Genomic DNA, 17594 nt, shown 5'->3' on the forward strand with positions numbered 1-17594 from the left:
AAGCAAGATTACAAAAGGTTATTCTCACACATTCCCCTGAGGGATACAGAGATTGTATTGAAAACATACACGGGGCAAATAGTATACCCCAAAGGAAAGATCAAAGTAAATGTGGTCTACAATGGTAAAGAAAGTCAGAAAATGGACTTGTATGTGTTACCTGATGGAGGTCTGCCACTACTGGGACGGGAATGGATCCGGAGAATAAATGTGGACTGGCATTCCATACAAGCACTGACTGTAGATGCCTGTAAGGAGGACGACGTCAAACCTAAACGACTGTCCAAAATCTTAGACAATGCTAAGGAGGTATTCCAACAGGGACTTGGAACACTGAAAGGAATTACGGCAACCATCAAGGTTGAAGAACATGCAAACCCAAAATTTTTCAAAGCCAGACCGGTGCCTTATGCGATATGACCTGCTGTGGAAGCAGAGCTGGAAGGGCTAGAACGTTCAGGGGTACTGTCCAAGGTGGACTGGAGCGAATGGGCTACACCCATTGTTCCTGTCATGAAGCGTTCGTTGAGCAGCAAGCCGGGGGAACCTGGGAAGGTTCGCATCTGTGGCGATTTCAAGATCACTGTTAATCCGGTTCTTCACACGGTGCAATATCCGCTTCCAAGGATTGAGGATATCTTCGCTTCGCTGTCTGGTGGGAAACACTTCACCAAGATAGACCTGGCGCAGGCGTACCTACAGATGGAAGTTGATGAAGCGTCACGCCAGTATCTCACGATCAACACACATAAGGGCTTATATCGGTATAATAGACTGGTTTTTGGAGTGGCATCGGCTCCAACGATTTGGCAAAGGGCCATGGAGCAGGTATTGCAGGGAATCCCAGGCACACAATGCTACCTGGATGACATCCTGATTACAGGAGATAACGATAAGGATCACCTCGCGAATTTGGAGCAGGTGCTCATCAGATTGAAAGAATATGGGCTCAGAGTTAATCGCCAGAAATGCGAGTTCTTTCAAAAGCGAATCTCGTACTGCGGCCATGTCATTGACCAGGAGGGGCTCCATAAGTCACCTGACAAGATCGAAGCGGTTGTCAAAGCTCCTGCACCGGAAAATGTATCCCAGTTGAGGTCGTTCCTCGGGTTGGTTAACTATTACCACAAGTTTCTTCCAAAATTATCCACGGTGTTACACCCGCTAAACACGCTTTTGCAAATGGGAATACGATGGAAGTAGAGTGATGATTGTAAGCGGGCTTTTCAAAAGAGCAAGGAACTGATCACCTCTAAGGAAGTGTTGGCTCACTTTAACCCAACGCTGCCTATTCGCTTAGCTTGTGATGCTTCTCCATATGGTATCGGGGCAGTGCTCTCACATAAGTTCCCAGATGGCTCGGAAAGGCCAGTCGCTTTCGCATCCAGATCATTGACCTCCGCTGAGCGCAACTATACTCAGATAGATAGGGAGGCTCTCAGCCTCGTGTGGGGAGTTAAGAAATTTAACCATTACCTGCAAGGCCAAAAGTTTACACTGCTGACAGATCACCAGCCGTTGGTTTCCATTTTCAACCCTAAGAAGGGTGTTCCGGTAATGATGGCGCAGAGGCTTCAGAGATGGTCCCTTTTCCTAGGGGCACATCAATACGATATTGAATTCAAAGGTACAAAGCAACATGGTAATGCTGATGGGCTGTCGCGCCTGCCACTACCTACAGCGGAAGAGGCACCAGCAGTTGACCCTGCCGAGATATTTCACTCGACCATCATCGAATGCTTACCAGTCACCAATGCGGGTATTGAGAGAGAGACCCGAAATGACCCGACACTGTCTCGGGTCTACGACTTGACAGTGAAGGGATGGCCAGCACATGGCAAACCACTGTTACCAGCATTCTCAGCCAGACAAGAACAGCTGTCCGTATGTCAAGGAACATTGATGTATGGAACAAGGGTGATTATTCCTCCTAAATTAAGGGAGAGAGTTCTGAAAGAATTGCACGAAGGTCATCTCGGGGGAGTCAAGATGAAAAGCCTTGCTAGGGCTTATGTGTGGTGGCCAGGTATCGACAAACAAATAGAGGATCTGACTAAAAGCTGCTCAGGGTGCCAAAAAGTTCAAAATGCACCTCGAATTGCACCGCTGCATCCGTGGGAATGGCCTTCAGCCCCATGGCAACGTGTACATATCAACTTTGCAGGTCCATTCATGGATTCCATGTTTTTGATAGCAGTAGACGCACATTCTAAATGGCCAGAAGTGATTAAGATGTCGACCACTACCTCTGAGAAGACGATCGCAGTTCTAAGAACCATATTTGCAAGGAATGGGTTGCCGGAGCAAATATGTTCAGACAACGGACCACAGTTCATGTCAGAAGAATTCCAGAAATTCATGAAAAAGAATGGGGTGAAACACTATACATCTGCCCCATATCATCCGGCTACAAATGGGTTGGCCGAGAGATTTGTACAAACGTTCAAAAAGGCAATAAAGGCCATGAGTGAAGATCATATTCTACTGCAACACAAGGTGGACAATTTCCTAATGGCGTATCGAAACGCCACACATGCAGTGACAAATCAAAGCCCTGCCATAATGTTCTATAACAGAAGGTTGCGGTCCCGGTTGGATTTGTTAAAACCCAATGTGCGACGGGAAGTCAAAAACAAGCAATTCCAGCATGTAAATAACAAGGCCACTCGTAGTTTTGAAATAGGACAACCAGTGTTGGCTAGGGACTATAGGGATGATAAATGGTAAACTGGGACAATTCGTGCATGACAAGGACCCTTGATGTACACGGTAGACGTTGGAGAGAACGTAATACGACGTCATGCTGACCAACTTGTGGAATCAAGAACAAGGGTCGACCCCATGTCTACGGCAGAGACACCAGTTGAAGAACTTATTGAGCCTGTAGCATCTACCTCAGACTCGAACGTATTGGATGATGTTAAATCCATAGGAGATCAAGTGGATGAGCCACCCCAGCAACGAGAACCAGAGACCCCTGAAAGGCGTTATCCAGGCCAGATCAGGAGGCCTCCTCAGAGACTGAATCTTTGAACAGTTCTTGTGTGTAAATTGTATATATGTTATCCATGTAATGTTTTAATTTGGGGTGTACACTGTTAAGCTAAAAGGGGAGGAATTGTAGTGTATGTAACCTGTACTACCTTAAGAGGATACCTTAAGGTGATGGACTACTTTTTGATGGCTACTGTACATTGTAGTACCGGTGGTGACCACACCGGTATATAAACCCTGCGGAGCAAAGTGTATCTCAGTTCAGCCCTGACCCTCAATCACTAAAGACCTGTTTACTTACTTCTGTGGTCTGTGTCCTGTTATTCAGTATAACTGCATTTGAAAACACAGACTCAACACAAGAAGTTGCAAGTTAAATGGTGTGATGCTGATTATATTTATTTGACAAGTTCAGTACTTGGCTTTAAAAAGCACAGGGAATACTTTGGTGTAAGTACAGTTATTTACTGGAAGACTCTGCAAGATTAAAAAAAAGATTAAAACAATTTCATCCCTCAAACCAAGCCTTTACAGCTGCCTGGTAGGTTCTTTTACGTGTTCATTTTTAATTATTACAGAATTTTCTCATCCTCCCTACCCTTACGCTGTGCAAATACTGTGGCAACAAGAGCAGGTCAGAGGCTGGGTATTCTGCGGCGAGTGCCTCACCTCCTGACTCCCCAAAGCCTTTCCACCATCTACAAGGCACAAGGGTTTAAATCAAACATGGCCACAGTAAATAATAATTCTAAAAGGTCTAAGAGCATTAAAAAAAACAAGCCTGAAGGCTTTGTGTCTTATTGCGAGGAGCATTCGTAATAAGGTGGATGAATTAGCAGCACAAATAGAGGTAAATTAATATGATATGATTGGGATTACGGAAACACGGCTCCAGGGTGACCAAGGCTGGGAACTCAACATACAGGGGTATTCAATATTCAGGAAAGATAGGCAAAAAGGAAAAGGAGGTGGGGTAGCATTGCTGGTTAAAGAAGGGATTAACACAATTGTAAGGAAAGATATTGGCTCTGATGATGTGGAATCTGTATAGGTAGAACTGAGAAATACCGAGGGGCAGAAAACGTTAGTGGGAGTGGTACATAGACCCCCAAACAGTAATGTGGTGGTGGGGGATGGCATTAAAAGGGAAATTAGAGATGCGTGCAATAAGAGCACAGCAGTTATCATGGGTGACTTTAATCTACATATAGATTGGGCTAACCAAATTAGTAACAATACTGTGGAGGAGGAATTCCTGGAGTGTATACAGGATGGTTTCCTGGAACAATATGTCGAGGAACCAACTGGAGATAAGGCCATCTTAGACTGGGTATTATGTAATGAGAAAGGATTAATTAGCAATCTTGTTGTGTGAGGCCCCTTGGGTCGGAGCGATCATAATATGATAGAATTCTTCATTAAGATGGAGAGTGAAGTAGTTGACTCAGAGACTAGGGTCCTGAATTTAAATGAAGGAAACTATAATGGTATGAGGCAAGAGTTGGGTAGGATTGATTGGGGAATGTCACTCAAAGGGTTGATGGTGGATAGAAAAAAGGTGACTCAACCGTGGCTAACAAGGGAAATTAGGGATAGCATAAGATCCAAGGAGAGGACATATAAATTGGCCAGAAAAAGCAGTAAACCTGAGGATTGGGAGCAGTTTAGGATTCAGCAAAGGGGGACAAAGGGATTAATTAAGAGGGATAAAATAGAGTATGAGAGTAAGCTTGCAGGGAACATAAAAATTGACTGTCAAAGCTTTTATAGATATGTGAAGAGAAAAAGATTGGTGAAGTCAAGTGCAGGTCCCTTGCAGTCAGAATCAGGGGAATTTATAATGGGGAATAAAGAAATGGCAGACCAATTAAATACATACTTTAGTTCTGTCTTCACAAAGGAGGACACAAATAACCTCCCAGAGATGTTGGGGAAAATAGGGTCTAATGAGAGGGAGGAATTGAAAGAAATCAGTATTTGTAGGGAAATGATGTTAGGGAAATTGATGGGATTGAAGGCCGATAAATCCCCAGGGCCTGATAATCTACATCCTAGGGTACTTAAGGAAGTGGCCCTAGAAATAGTAGATGCATTGCTGGTCATCTTCCAAAATTCGATAGACTCTGGAACTGTACCCATGGATTGGAGGGTAGCTAATGTTACCCCACTATTCAAAAAAGGTGGTAGAGAGAAAACGGGGAATTATAGACCGGTAAGCCTGACATCAGTAGTGGCGAAAATGCTAGAGTCCATTATAAAAGATGTAATAGCAGAGCACTTGGAAAACAGTGACAGGATCGGACAAAGTCAACATGGATTTACAAAAGGTAAATTGTGCTTGACTAATCTACTGGAATTTTTTGAGGATGTAACTGGTAAAATTGATAAGGGAGAACCAGTGGATGTGGTGTATTTGGACTTTCAGAAGGCTTTCGATAAGGTCCCGCATAAGAGATTAGCGTGTAAAGTTAAGGCACATGGGATTGGGGGCAAGGTATTGACTTGGATAGAGAACTGGTTGGCAGACAGAAAGCAAAGAGTTGGAATAAACGGGTCTTTTTCCGAGTGGCGGGCAGTGACTAGTGGGGTACCGCAGGGATCGGTCCTGGGACCCCAGCTATTCACAATATATATTAATGATCTAGACGAGGGAATTGGATGTAATATCTCCAAGTTTGCAGTTGACACAAAGCTGGGTGGGAGTGTGTGCTGTGAGGAGGATGCCGAGAAACTCCAGTATGATTTGGACAGGTTGGGTGATTGGGCAGAAGCGTGGCAGATGCAATATAATGTGGATAAATGCGAGGTTATCCACTTTGGTGTCAAAAACAGGAAGGCAGATTATTAACTGAATAGCAATAGATTGGGAGAAGGGGAACTGCAACGAGACCTGGGTGTCCTTGTGCACCAGTCGCTGAAGGTAAGCATGCAGGTGCAGCAGGTGGTTAAGAAGGCAAATGGTATGTTGGCCTTCATAGCGAGAGGGTTCGAGTACAGGAACAAGGATGTCTTGATGCAGTTGTACAGGGCCTTGGTGCGACCACACCTGGAGTATTGTGTGCAGTTTTGGTCGCCTTATCTGAGGAAGGATGTTCTTGCCATGGAGGGAGTTCAGCGAAGATTCACCAGGCTGATACCTGGGATGGCAGGAATGACGTATGAGGAGAGATTGGGTCGATTGGGCTTATACTCGCTGGAGTTTAGAAGAATGAGAGGGGATCTCATTGAAACTTATAAAATACTAACCGGACTAGATAGACTGGATGCAAGAAGGATGTTCCCAATGGCTGGGGAGTCCAGAACCAGGGGTCAGAGTCTAAGGATAAGGGGTAAGCCATTTAGGACTGAGATGAGGAGGAATTTCTTCACCCAGAGAGTGGTGAACCTGTGGAATTCTCTACCACAGAAGGCAGTAGAGGCCAATTCATTATTCAAGAAGGAGTTAGATATATATCTTAAGGCTAAAGGGATCAAGGGATATGGAGAGAAGGCAGGGACAGGGTACTGAATTTGGATGATCAGCCATGATCGCATTGAATGGTGGAGCAGGCTTGAGGGGCCAAATGGCTTACTCCTGTTCCTATCTTCTATGTTTCTATGTTAAGTCAGGAGTGTGATGGAATACTCTCCACTTGCCTGGATGAGCGCAGCTCCAACAACACTCAAGAAGCTCGACACCATCCAGGATAAAGCAGCCCGCTTGATTGGCACTCCATCCACCACCTTAAACATTTTCTCCCTCGACCACCGGCGTACCATGGCTGCAGTGCCATCTACAAGATGCACTGCAGCAACTCGCCAAGGCATCTTTGGCAGCACCTCCAAAACCTGCGACCTCTTCCACCTAGAAGGACAAGGGCAGCAGGCGCATGGGAATGCCACCACCTCCAAGTTCTCCTCCAAGTCACACACCATCCTGACTTAGAAGTATATCGCCGATCCTTCATCGTCGCTGGTTCAAATTCCTGGAACCCCCTTCCTTAACAGCACTGTGGGAGTACCTTCACCACACGGACTGCAGCGGTTCAAGAAGGCAGCTTATCACCACCTTCTCAAGGGCAATTAGGGATGGGCAATAAATGCTGGCCTTGCCAGTGACGCCCACATCCCATAAACAAATTTAAAAAACAGGCTCCTGCGCCTGTTTGCACCAGCTGTAAAATTTTCCAATTGATCCGCAGTAGGTGGGCAATTAGCCCAACTTTTCACCAGCATGTCATTTCAATGAGGACCTGAAAGTCGCAGCAGATCATCTTTCTATTCGGAACTTGACAGGTGGCAACTTCAGGATTTAGCACATGCGCAAGTGCATGCGGAGATCCCGAACTTTTGGTCAATTTCAAAGGCGGTATGACAACTTACTCTGAGAGTATGCCATCATACCCACTGCAGATTCAGGGCCAATAGATTTTTGTTAGGTAAGGGTATCAAGGGATATGAAGCTAAGGCAGGTAAATTTAGTCGAGGTACAGATCAGCCACGATCTAATTGAATGGCAGAGCAGGCTCAAGGGGCTGAATGGCCTACTCCTGTTCCTATGTTCCAGAAGATTCCAACTTAACCATGTAAAGTGGTGAAGAATAAATATTCCAATTTTAAATGCAGTTCTTGTTAGAGCCTGGTGTTGAACTGTAATGCTCATAACCTAAACAAGTCTGACATAGTTTTCATATAATTTTGAAGTATTATATATCAATACTATATTATCTAATTGCATTAATACATCATCACCTATATTTTATCCAAAGTCACAGTGGGGCTACCGGCTCACTTAAATAAAATTAAATCCTGATGACAATAATAAAGTTCTGCATTCAACCTACCATCTTCCAAATCCAGAACAAGAACTTTGAGAACATTCTGCTCATATTTATTCAAATGCTGTACAGGAAATTCTGTGAGGGGAAATAAGCCGATCAGTGACAAAGCATCCATCAAATAAATCTATGACACCTGACCCTATCTCACCCCAGTTTTATGACTTTCATGTCTCTGAAGGTATAAAGGGAAGATAAGATTTGACAGGTGCTGTGTTTTGAAAAAGCTCTTATTCACTTTAATTTTGGTTTCCTGGGAGATTTTACACAACACCTCAATGGATTTTAGTTAAATTTCAGAAAAGAATTTGATCTACTGTTTAAACCAGTACTTTACGTATATTTGTTCAAAGAAATTGCACAGAGAAAAATACCACAGGATAAATAGCTTCTGGAATATATGTTTTCCTCAATTCTTCAATGTCCATCAAGTAAATTTGAATTTTTACCTTTTGCAAGAATTTAGTCAGACAAAGGAAACAGCTTGAAAAAAATAACCCAGATTGAATCAAATTGCTAAATAATGAACATTGTAAAAATATTTTTTACACTGGAGCAGAAATATAGAATGAAAAAAAAAGATTTTCAACTGAAGCACAAAAGTGTTTAATCACGGTAAGGACGACTGCCACTCACTCATACTTCAAACATTTTTTCACATTTTTAATAAAACAGCTGATCCAAATTCAAAGTTGACTTAATAAGTCACTCATTATTCGGAGTTGGCGACTTCGATGTTTCTGCATGTTATAGCTGAGAGCATGCCTGTCTCTGTGACAATGGTTTTGGACTTGAATGCTTGAGGTTTTATGAAAGGTTTATTGGATTTTGCAGTCCCTAAAGGGGCAACCCTTAAAATGTCTGCAATTATAAGTCTAATAACACTTTCAGCTCTTGGACAAAGCCTTGACTTGACAAAGATAAGGAACTGGAAGTTGCACAGTCAATACAAAGCTATTAATCTTTGTCACCTAGCTGTCATTGTGGCTCAGCAAAACAATGTAGTTTCTTGACCTACGTGCAGACATGTAGCAATTTTATTCAGTATGTCAGCATTCATCAGTGCAAATTTTGTCACCTTGCAACTCACTTGAAGAACTCTCAAATTCTTTATCTTGCCTTCAGTGACACTCATCAGATTGCAGTAGTTTGTTTTGTCTCACTCTGTCATATAGTGCTCAAAAATGTGTAGAAGCTCTTTAAAAGTTTTTTTGCATAATAAAGAATTGCCACATAAATACAATTATCATTTTTAAATAGCTAAAATGGACTTTGTCCAACTGGCGGGGTGGGATTAAGTTTGTGTGCCCCACTTTACGCTGAGGCCTCAAGAACCTCTCCTTATCGGCGGTGGGGGGGCGGGGAGGGGGACATCAAACAGACAAGATCATGGGCCATCCTTTATACACCCCGTCCAATCTTCCTTACTCGACCGTTTTGCTCTCCCACCAAAGTTGAAAGTTGCTGGTGTAAATGTCTTAATTATTTATTTTAATTGCATCTCGATTAACGATAAAATTTAATTCCCAATCTTTTGGGAGAAGGAAATGAAATGAGTTCATCTTATTTGGGCTTAATTGTTGTGTTTGGTATGATATGGTTCTTGTGGAGATCCAATTTATGAGGGTTTTATAATTTTTAGTTATGGCTATCCATCTAATCTACATTAGATTTTTTTACAAATGATGTGCATGTATTATTTCGGCTGTGTATAATTAACAGTTGTCAAGTTGGACAACTGACATATACATCGGTGAATTCACTCTTAACCCATGTCTACTAATTCCTGCCACACAGTCAGTGAACATGATACAAAATGGATCCGATGGCCATCACTTTGTTCATAAACATGACTTATATTTTTGCATTAGTGTGAAGACATGCAGCAACTCTGATAGCGTTTTAAGCTAGTCAGCACAAGCCTTATTACCTTTTAAGATATCTGTAAAGAAACCAGCTTTATTCATTATCTGCAGCAAAAAAGCAAACCACTGTGTATTAGTATGCTTCAAACACTGCTTAAAATAAACAAATCACAACTTCAGGAACTGAAACAGTCTCCAGTGAAACCCTGACAGCGCTGAATCCTGAATAGCTACCTGAATTTAAAGATAATTTAAAGGATCAACATTAATGTTCTGAGCAAGTGCTACAGTGGGAAGGAGTGCAGAATCAGAACATTAGTTTACTCTTGCAGGATGGTGAGGTGCTAGCTTGCTTAAAACGTTCTACATTTCCCAATCTTGGCTGAGTGATCATAAAGGGAAGCACAGAATGGAGACAATACAATCAGTGGGAAGTGAAGTATATCAAAAGTTCAGGCTCCTCTGCTGAACCCAGTGTCTAGTTTAAAAGCAGTGTAATGGAAGAGATCTGGGAACAGTTTATATAGCTGGGTAAGGAGGAAGGGGAACTCAAAAAAGAGCCTGCTCCGCCATTCAATAAGATCGTGGCTGATCTTCTACCTCATCTCCACTTTCCTGCACTATCCCCATATCCTTTGATTCTCTTAACATTCAAAAATCTATCGATCTCTGTCTTGAATATACCCAACGACTGAGCCTCCACAGCCCTCTGGGGTAGAGAATTCCAAAAGATTCACCACCCTCTGAGTGAAGAAATGTCTCCTCATCTCAGTCCTAAATGGCTGACCCCTTATTCTGAGACTGTGACCCCTGGTTCTAAACTCCCCAGCCAGGGAAAATATCCTCCCTGCATCTACCCTGTCAAGCCATGTAAGAATTGTATATGTTTCAATGAGATCACCTCTCATTCTTCTAAACTCTAGAGAATATAGGCCTAGTCTACTCAATCTCTCCTCATAGGACAATCCCCCCATCCCAGGAATCAGTTTGGTGAACCTTCGTTGCACTCCCTCCATGGCAAGTATATCCTTCCTTAGGTAAGGAGACCAAAACTGTACACAATACTCCAGGTGTGGTCTCACCAGGGCCCTATATAATTGCAGTAAGACGTCTTTATTCTTATACCCAAATCCTCTTGTAATAAAGGCCAAAATACCATTTGCTTTCTTAATTGCTTGCTGTACCTGCATGTTAACTTTCAGTGATTCGTGTGGAAGGACACCCAGGTCCCTCTGAACACCAACATTTCCCAATCTCTCACGATTTAAAAAATACTCTGCTTTTCTACTTTTCCTACCAAAGTGTATAACTTCACATTTCTCCACATTATCACAGAATCACAGAATCACAGAAACCCCACAGTGCAGATAGAGGCCATTTCGGCCCATCGAGCCTGCACCGACACATATCCCACCCGATCCCCGTAACCCCTACACCAACACATATCCCACTCTATCCCTGTAACCCCACGTATTTAATCCCCCTAACACTAAGGGTCAATTTATCATAGCCAATCAACCTAACCCGCACATCTTTGGACTGTGGGAGGAAACCGGAGCACCCGGAGAAAACCCACGCAAACACGGGGAGAATGTGCAAACTCCACACAGACAGTCGCCCGAGGCCGGATTCAAACCCGGGTCTCTGGCGCTGTGAGGCAACAGTGCTAACCACTATGCCTCCATTTGCCATGTTCTTGCCGACTCACTTAGCCTGTCTATATTCCCTTGAAGCCTCCTTGCATCCTCCTCAAAACTTACATTCCCACCCAGCTTTTTATTTAGAATCCTCCCCACCCCCACCTTCATTAGTTTAAAGCCCTATCTACTGCCGTGGTTATTCAGTTCACCAGGACACTGGTCCTAGTCCGGTTTAAGTGGAGCCCATCCCAATGGAACAGCTCCCTCTTTCCCCAGTGCTGGTGCCAGTGCCCCATGAACTGAAACCCCTTCCTCCCACACCACTCTTTGAGCCATGCATTTAAACCTCTAATCTGTTTGTCCCTATGCCAATTTGCATGTGGCTCTGGTAGCAATCCAGAGATTATTACCTTTGAGGTTCTGCTTTTTAATTTGGATCCTAGCTCCTCAAACTCCCTCAGCAGAACCTCATTCCTAGTTTTAGCTATGTCGGTGGTTCCTACATGGACCACAACTGGATCCTCCCTCTCCCACTCCAAGTTCTTCTCCAGCCGTGAGGAGATGTCTTTAACCCTGGCACCGGGCAGGCAACACAACCTTTGGAACTCTCGGTCGCGGTTGTAGAGAACAGTATCTACCCCCCTGACTATACTGTCCCCTACTGTAGTGTCCGGGTATCAATAATACTCGGACTGCAGGAGAACAATAAAACAGGTATTTACTGAACAGAGGGGAACTCAAGACTGAAATACAGAAGCCTGCTATGACTTTATATACAGGGGTGGTCACTGCCGGTACTGCAGTATAGAATCAGTTCTTCTCTTAAAGGTACATACACAACACCTACCACAACTACATTCCCTTTCACTCCCCCCACTTGAATGGCCTCCTGCACCATGGTCAGCGTGCTCATCCATCCTGCAGGCTTTTCCCTCATCCACATAGGCAACAAGAACCTCACACCTGTTGGGCAAGGGCAAAGGCTGAGGCTCCTCCAGCACTGCACCTGGGGTCCCCTTACCTGCCTGAGTCGCAGTCACACCCTCCTGTCCCTGACCACTAACCAGACCTGTACCACTACCTAACCTAAGGGGTGTGACTGCCTCCTGGATCGAAGTGTCCAGGTAACTCTCCCCATCCCTGATGCTCCGCAATGACTGCACCTCAGACTCCAGCTCAAAAACTCTGAGCTGAAGTTCCTCAAGATGCAGGCACTTACTGCAAACGTGATTGTCCAGGATCATAATGCTCTCCACAAACTCCCACACGCTGCAGTTGTGGTACACCACCTGCACTGCCATTCCTATATGACCTTGTTTTATTTAATTAAATTTAATTACATTTGTAATTAGGTAACTTAGCTTACAGTGTAGATTCTTCACGACTTACTTGATCTAGATTAAGTTAAGGGTACTGAAATTAAATAGCTACCTGTAACACAAAGCACTATAAGTAGTGTAGGCAAAAAGCAGCAACTCCTTCCCCCTCTTCTCCAAATTTCCACTCTTTCCAAATTCCCAAAAAAAACACTTTATTCAAGTCCACTCCGTTTAATCCCGCTCTGTGCAGACCTCTCTTAATTGACATTATGAAATGCATTTAAAAAGACTAATAAAGCCGGTGTTCTTATCTGCAGCTTATATAGGAATTAAACCCAGGGGATGGGATTAATTGGATAGCTCTACCAATGAGCCACCACAAGCACGATGGGCCGAATGCCCTCCTTCTGTGCTGTATCATTCATATTTATGTCATTCCCATGTGCATATTTGAAATTAAATACTGGGCACTGGTTTATACTATTTTAATAACAGATTTATGTATTTTGCTGCTTCAAATGTCAGATGAAATGACTGTTGGCATTAGAAGCCTCCTTCCCTTTTGCCTGCCACTGCCTTTTACCTTGTCTGCTGTAGATATGTCAAATTTAATATCAGCATTCTGTATTTATGGGGGGAAATACTATTTGTTGTTACATTAAACACGTGTATGTCCTTGCACTGATCAAATGTAATATTAGCCGACCAGCAGGTTGTTGAGTTTGTATTTTTCTGGTCAGTGTTTTAGCTACATGTGAAACCTTACCAATCACAGTAGAATGATGTTGCAATAATCAGTCATTGGTTCTTAGGGATGCGAGAGGGGATAAAGGCAAACTCTGAAAATCATTTACATTGCTCATGCTAAGTCAGATGATATACTGTTCTGTAGGTGCAGGAGCATTGTGCCATGTAATGCAATGCAGCATCCGAGCTGGCCAACCTTTTCTCTGGACTGTGAATGGCGCCCGCAGCTCACTGGTACTATCCAAACAGGCCGGCGGACCAATTAGCTGTGGTCCACCCGCCAGCCTCATCAGGTCCTGATTCAGGCGCGGTCCAATTTCTAGGCCAACCATGTCTAATCACGGCTAGGTAAACCCTGGGTGAATTAGAATCATAGAATGATACAGCACAGAAGGAGGGCATTCGGTCCATCGTGCTTGTGGCGGCTCATTGGTAGAGCTATCCAATTAATCCCATCCCCTGGGTTTAATTCCTATACAAGCTGCAGATAAGAACTCCAGATTTATTTGTCTTTTTAAATGCATTTCATAAAGACAATTAAGAGCCTGCAGGCAGCCTGACTCAGCCATTTTCTGTCCCTGGAGCTTATCTGTGCATTCCAAAGGGTTGTTTTTGTTTCTTTGTGCTTTTTTATTCCATCAGTCTGTAACCCCTGTCCCAGAGGTAAAAGGACTGAGAACCCAGCTCAGCCCCTCCTTTGCCCTCCCCCATTTCCTCTAAGCAAAGAGAAATCTTTTGAGCCAGGTTAATATAAAGATGTCGGGGATTCACAATGAGTGGAGCAGTGTAAAATCAGCAATTTTGCATTCATATATTCACAATATTCATAATAAAAGACACTTGTTGACAGCTAATCCATTAGACCTGACGCCTGAGGACAAGGCAGCTTTGTTGTGTAGAATTCCAGTACCTCGCCAAACAGATTAGTGAACTGGAGGGATACTTTTACACAGCTACTTTCATCAATATTAAAAGTTAACTTCTAAATTTAGGTAATATTTTGTACTAAATGTAGCTATAGAGTTCAGCAACATTTCAGTAAATGAAACTCTCTTTGATTTCTTCACTCTGTTGTTACTTAGAATTTTTCCCCCAAACTCCTTTTTTTCCCCCTTGCAGGCTACAGATGAAGACATCCAGCCAGGAGGTATGACAGACTCATCTCTATCTGTCTTTATTTTCTCTCACCTAATCCTACCCTCTGACATCTCTGTCAGGGTTCTTCAAAATTGGATTTGAGTTTAAATTACACATTTGCTGGGTTTTCAGTTTTTCTATCCCCTGAACAAATAGGAAATCAATATGTTGAAGCATCTGTGTGTGTGAGGAGGAAGAGATCGGTTGTTTCGTCTTCCTTATTAATTTCATTTTTCAGATTTATCATGCTAATGCTGCAATAACAGAAATCTGATTTCAATTGCTGAAATTTTGAATTGTGTCTCCCAAAGTAAAAATTGAAACCTCACCTCCTGTTTTTTCATAATGATGTCTAGTATTTACACCGAATTACATAGAATATATGGCACAGAAACAGGCCATTCGGCCCAACCAGTCCACGCCGGCGTTTATGCTCCACTCGAGCCTCCTCCCGGCTTTCCTCATCTAAATCTATCAGCATAACCCTCTATTCCCTTCTCCCTCATATGCTTGTCTAGCTTCCCCTTAAATATACCTATACTATTCGCCTCAACTATTCCATATGGTGGTGAGTTCCGCATTTGCACCTCTGTTTGGGTAATTTATTACACTTGCTACAAAAGCATCAATTCAAGATACAGTGTGCAATTGGAATCGAATGAACACAGATTAGTATTTAAATTTGTCCACTGCTGAGAGACAACAATGGGCAAACAAAGGGGACGGCCTTGCCTTCTTTTGCATGTAATAAAATGTTATGCACGCATGCACAAAACAGGCAGGAGAAATTCAGACACAGTGGCCCGGATTTTGCAATCAGTGACGAAAGAACGGCGTCACCGTTCATTACGTTTACAGCTGCCCACAAACTTTTCATGGGCTTTTGAGTGGCAACATACGATTACTAGAGATCCTTTTCAGTGCGATGCCCTCTACAGGGGATCTGTGGCGTGTGGACACAACTTGTAGATTTTCCGTGTTTAACTGCACATGTGTGAACGCTGGAGATTGCTGACTGATTTACTCCATAATAATGGTGAGCGTTGATAGCCTCACCATTATTATTACTGCAAAATCCAGGCCAATATGTGCACCTGGGCGCTTGTGACTGACGAAAGTAAGCAGGTCAAAAAATGGCATTGAATCTGAGTAAATGGTAATCCGATGAAAAGTGCGCCACTTATTTTTATGTTTCTAATTGGATGTCAAACTGTAAAAGGAAATCTAGTAGAATTTTAATCCTTTAGAGGGAAGAATTGCTCTAATTGCTATGTGTAGTGAAATCTTTTGAAATGCATTTACAATGCTGTTCCACATAACAACCAGAGCATTTCTTTTCACGATTGGCACAACTGTACTCATCAATTTAATGACCAGTTACTGTTGCTTTTTTTCTTCAGAATCATACTATTGTTCTGATTGTACAGTAATTGCACCCAATCTTTCTCACTAAGACCACCACAGCTCGAGAAGGCCACAGAGGGCTGATGTGCAAGGAGAGTGAGGAAAATGAGCCAGCCAGGAGCTTCGAGACCCAAGCTATAGACTCTGACAGTCAAGGCAACCCCAACAAGAAATGTTGCCCCCGCCTCACCTCTGTTTTTATGACCAAATCTGCAGAGGAAAGTCCAGAGGATCTAAAAGGTCAGCTCAAAGCAGTGTTTTAAAAAAAAAATCATTGTCGCAGCTCAGGGACTGAAGATTTTTAGAAAAGTTTCAAGCTAAAGATGAAATGCCCCTGTGTTACAACATAGACTTTTCCTTTTTTCTCATCCCTATGAGTCCACACAATTGAATATGCACGTAACTAAAATAAAACGTTGTTTGACCCATGCTGACAACAAATACAAACCTTCAGCAGGTACGTGAGCTGAAAAAAATCTTGTTTACAACATTGCCCTCTTGAGTACTGAAATTCATTTGCAGTTTTCAAAACTGCAATGTCATTGCTACTGTTATCAAGGCGGGGACAAACAAACACCAGTGAACAGTCATTAGAAGTTGCAGTATTCTTTCCCACTAGATCTGCGTGAAGGGCAGAGATTACAGTGATGGACCCCTTCGAGATGTGCCCCGTGAGCTGTGTTACTGTGGACACCAGAGGTTGTAATGTCATTCCTGTGCTGCTTAGTTCTGCATCTTTCAGTTCAATAGTATTGTAATCTCACAAAAGTATTCACTGCCAGAATAAGATTGGTGGTTTAGGTCATTGCCCTTACATTTCTGGCACCTGAACTTGAATCCAGCTTGGACAGAATTTGCAGTCATACGATTAGCAGATATGGGAAATGAAATTATCTGTTGGTGCAGTTGGGGTACTATTCTGAGTTTTGGCTTGCAGCATTGTATTAAGGTAGTCCAGATGGATCGGTCAACAACAACAACTTGGTTTTTTTTGTATTTTCCACCTGGTAAGCGGGCACAATGAGGTCCAACTTCACCTCCTTATATGCTCAACCCAAAATCTGCACCACCAGTACATTGTGACAGGACACACATGCTGGGTGTTGTATCGTGCTTTCCCTCCAGTTTTTGTTTCAACCATAAATTCAAGGTACGTTGCCATGGAGGTGGTTCTAGTGTTACCAATGCGACACCTGAACCACTGCCACAGAATAATCATATAGTATGATACAGCACAGAAGGAGGCCATTCGGCCCATCGTGCCTGTTTCTGATATTCGAATACCTTTTGGGTGATGCACTTGTTGCAACAAACATGAAGTAAAATGTTTTTACTTCTGAGCGGAGTGAAGTCGATTGCTCTGAGTGCAGCCATGAGCCAAATGACTCACCAGACTCAGGTGGCTCAAAGTGATCACTTTTCTTTCTACCCATCAACATAACCTTTGTGTGGTGTTACAGCTCCATCTTTTCCCATTCTTTTCAACCATCATTAAATCCATCTTCTCCCTTACCACACATTTCAATCTATTTAAGTGCATCCCATAGATCCCTCATGGCAAATCTTTGCCCAGACATTTTAAGGCCAATTTGTTGACATTTTGATCCTAGAACTGCTTATTTAATTTCTATAAATATCAATCTCATACTCCCAAAAAACATGGTTTGCATG

At 43.0% G+C, this 17594-nt stretch overlaps 1 protein-coding gene across 1 annotated transcript in view; it reads left to right on the forward strand.

The window, feature by feature from the left end:
* LOC147116492 (uncharacterized) overlaps window positions 1–17594 on the forward strand; it is a 368216-nt gene that overhangs the window by 200272 nt on the left and 150350 nt on the right. Inside the window, exons 5-6 of the mRNA XM_085991496.1 lie at window positions 14502–14529; window positions 15974–16163. Of these exons, the coding sequence (XP_085847622.1) occupies window positions 14502–14529; window positions 15974–16163 (218 nt within the window). The remainder of the gene's footprint in view (window positions 1–14501; window positions 14530–15973; window positions 16164–17594) is intronic.

Source organism: Somniosus microcephalus, chromosome 6 (genome assembly GCF_052327205.1).
Source record: "Somniosus microcephalus isolate GS21.2 chromosome 6, FLI_Smic_1.0, whole genome shotgun sequence".
In the NCBI taxonomy this organism is placed as follows: domain Eukaryota; kingdom Metazoa; phylum Chordata; class Chondrichthyes; order Squaliformes; family Somniosidae; genus Somniosus; species Somniosus microcephalus.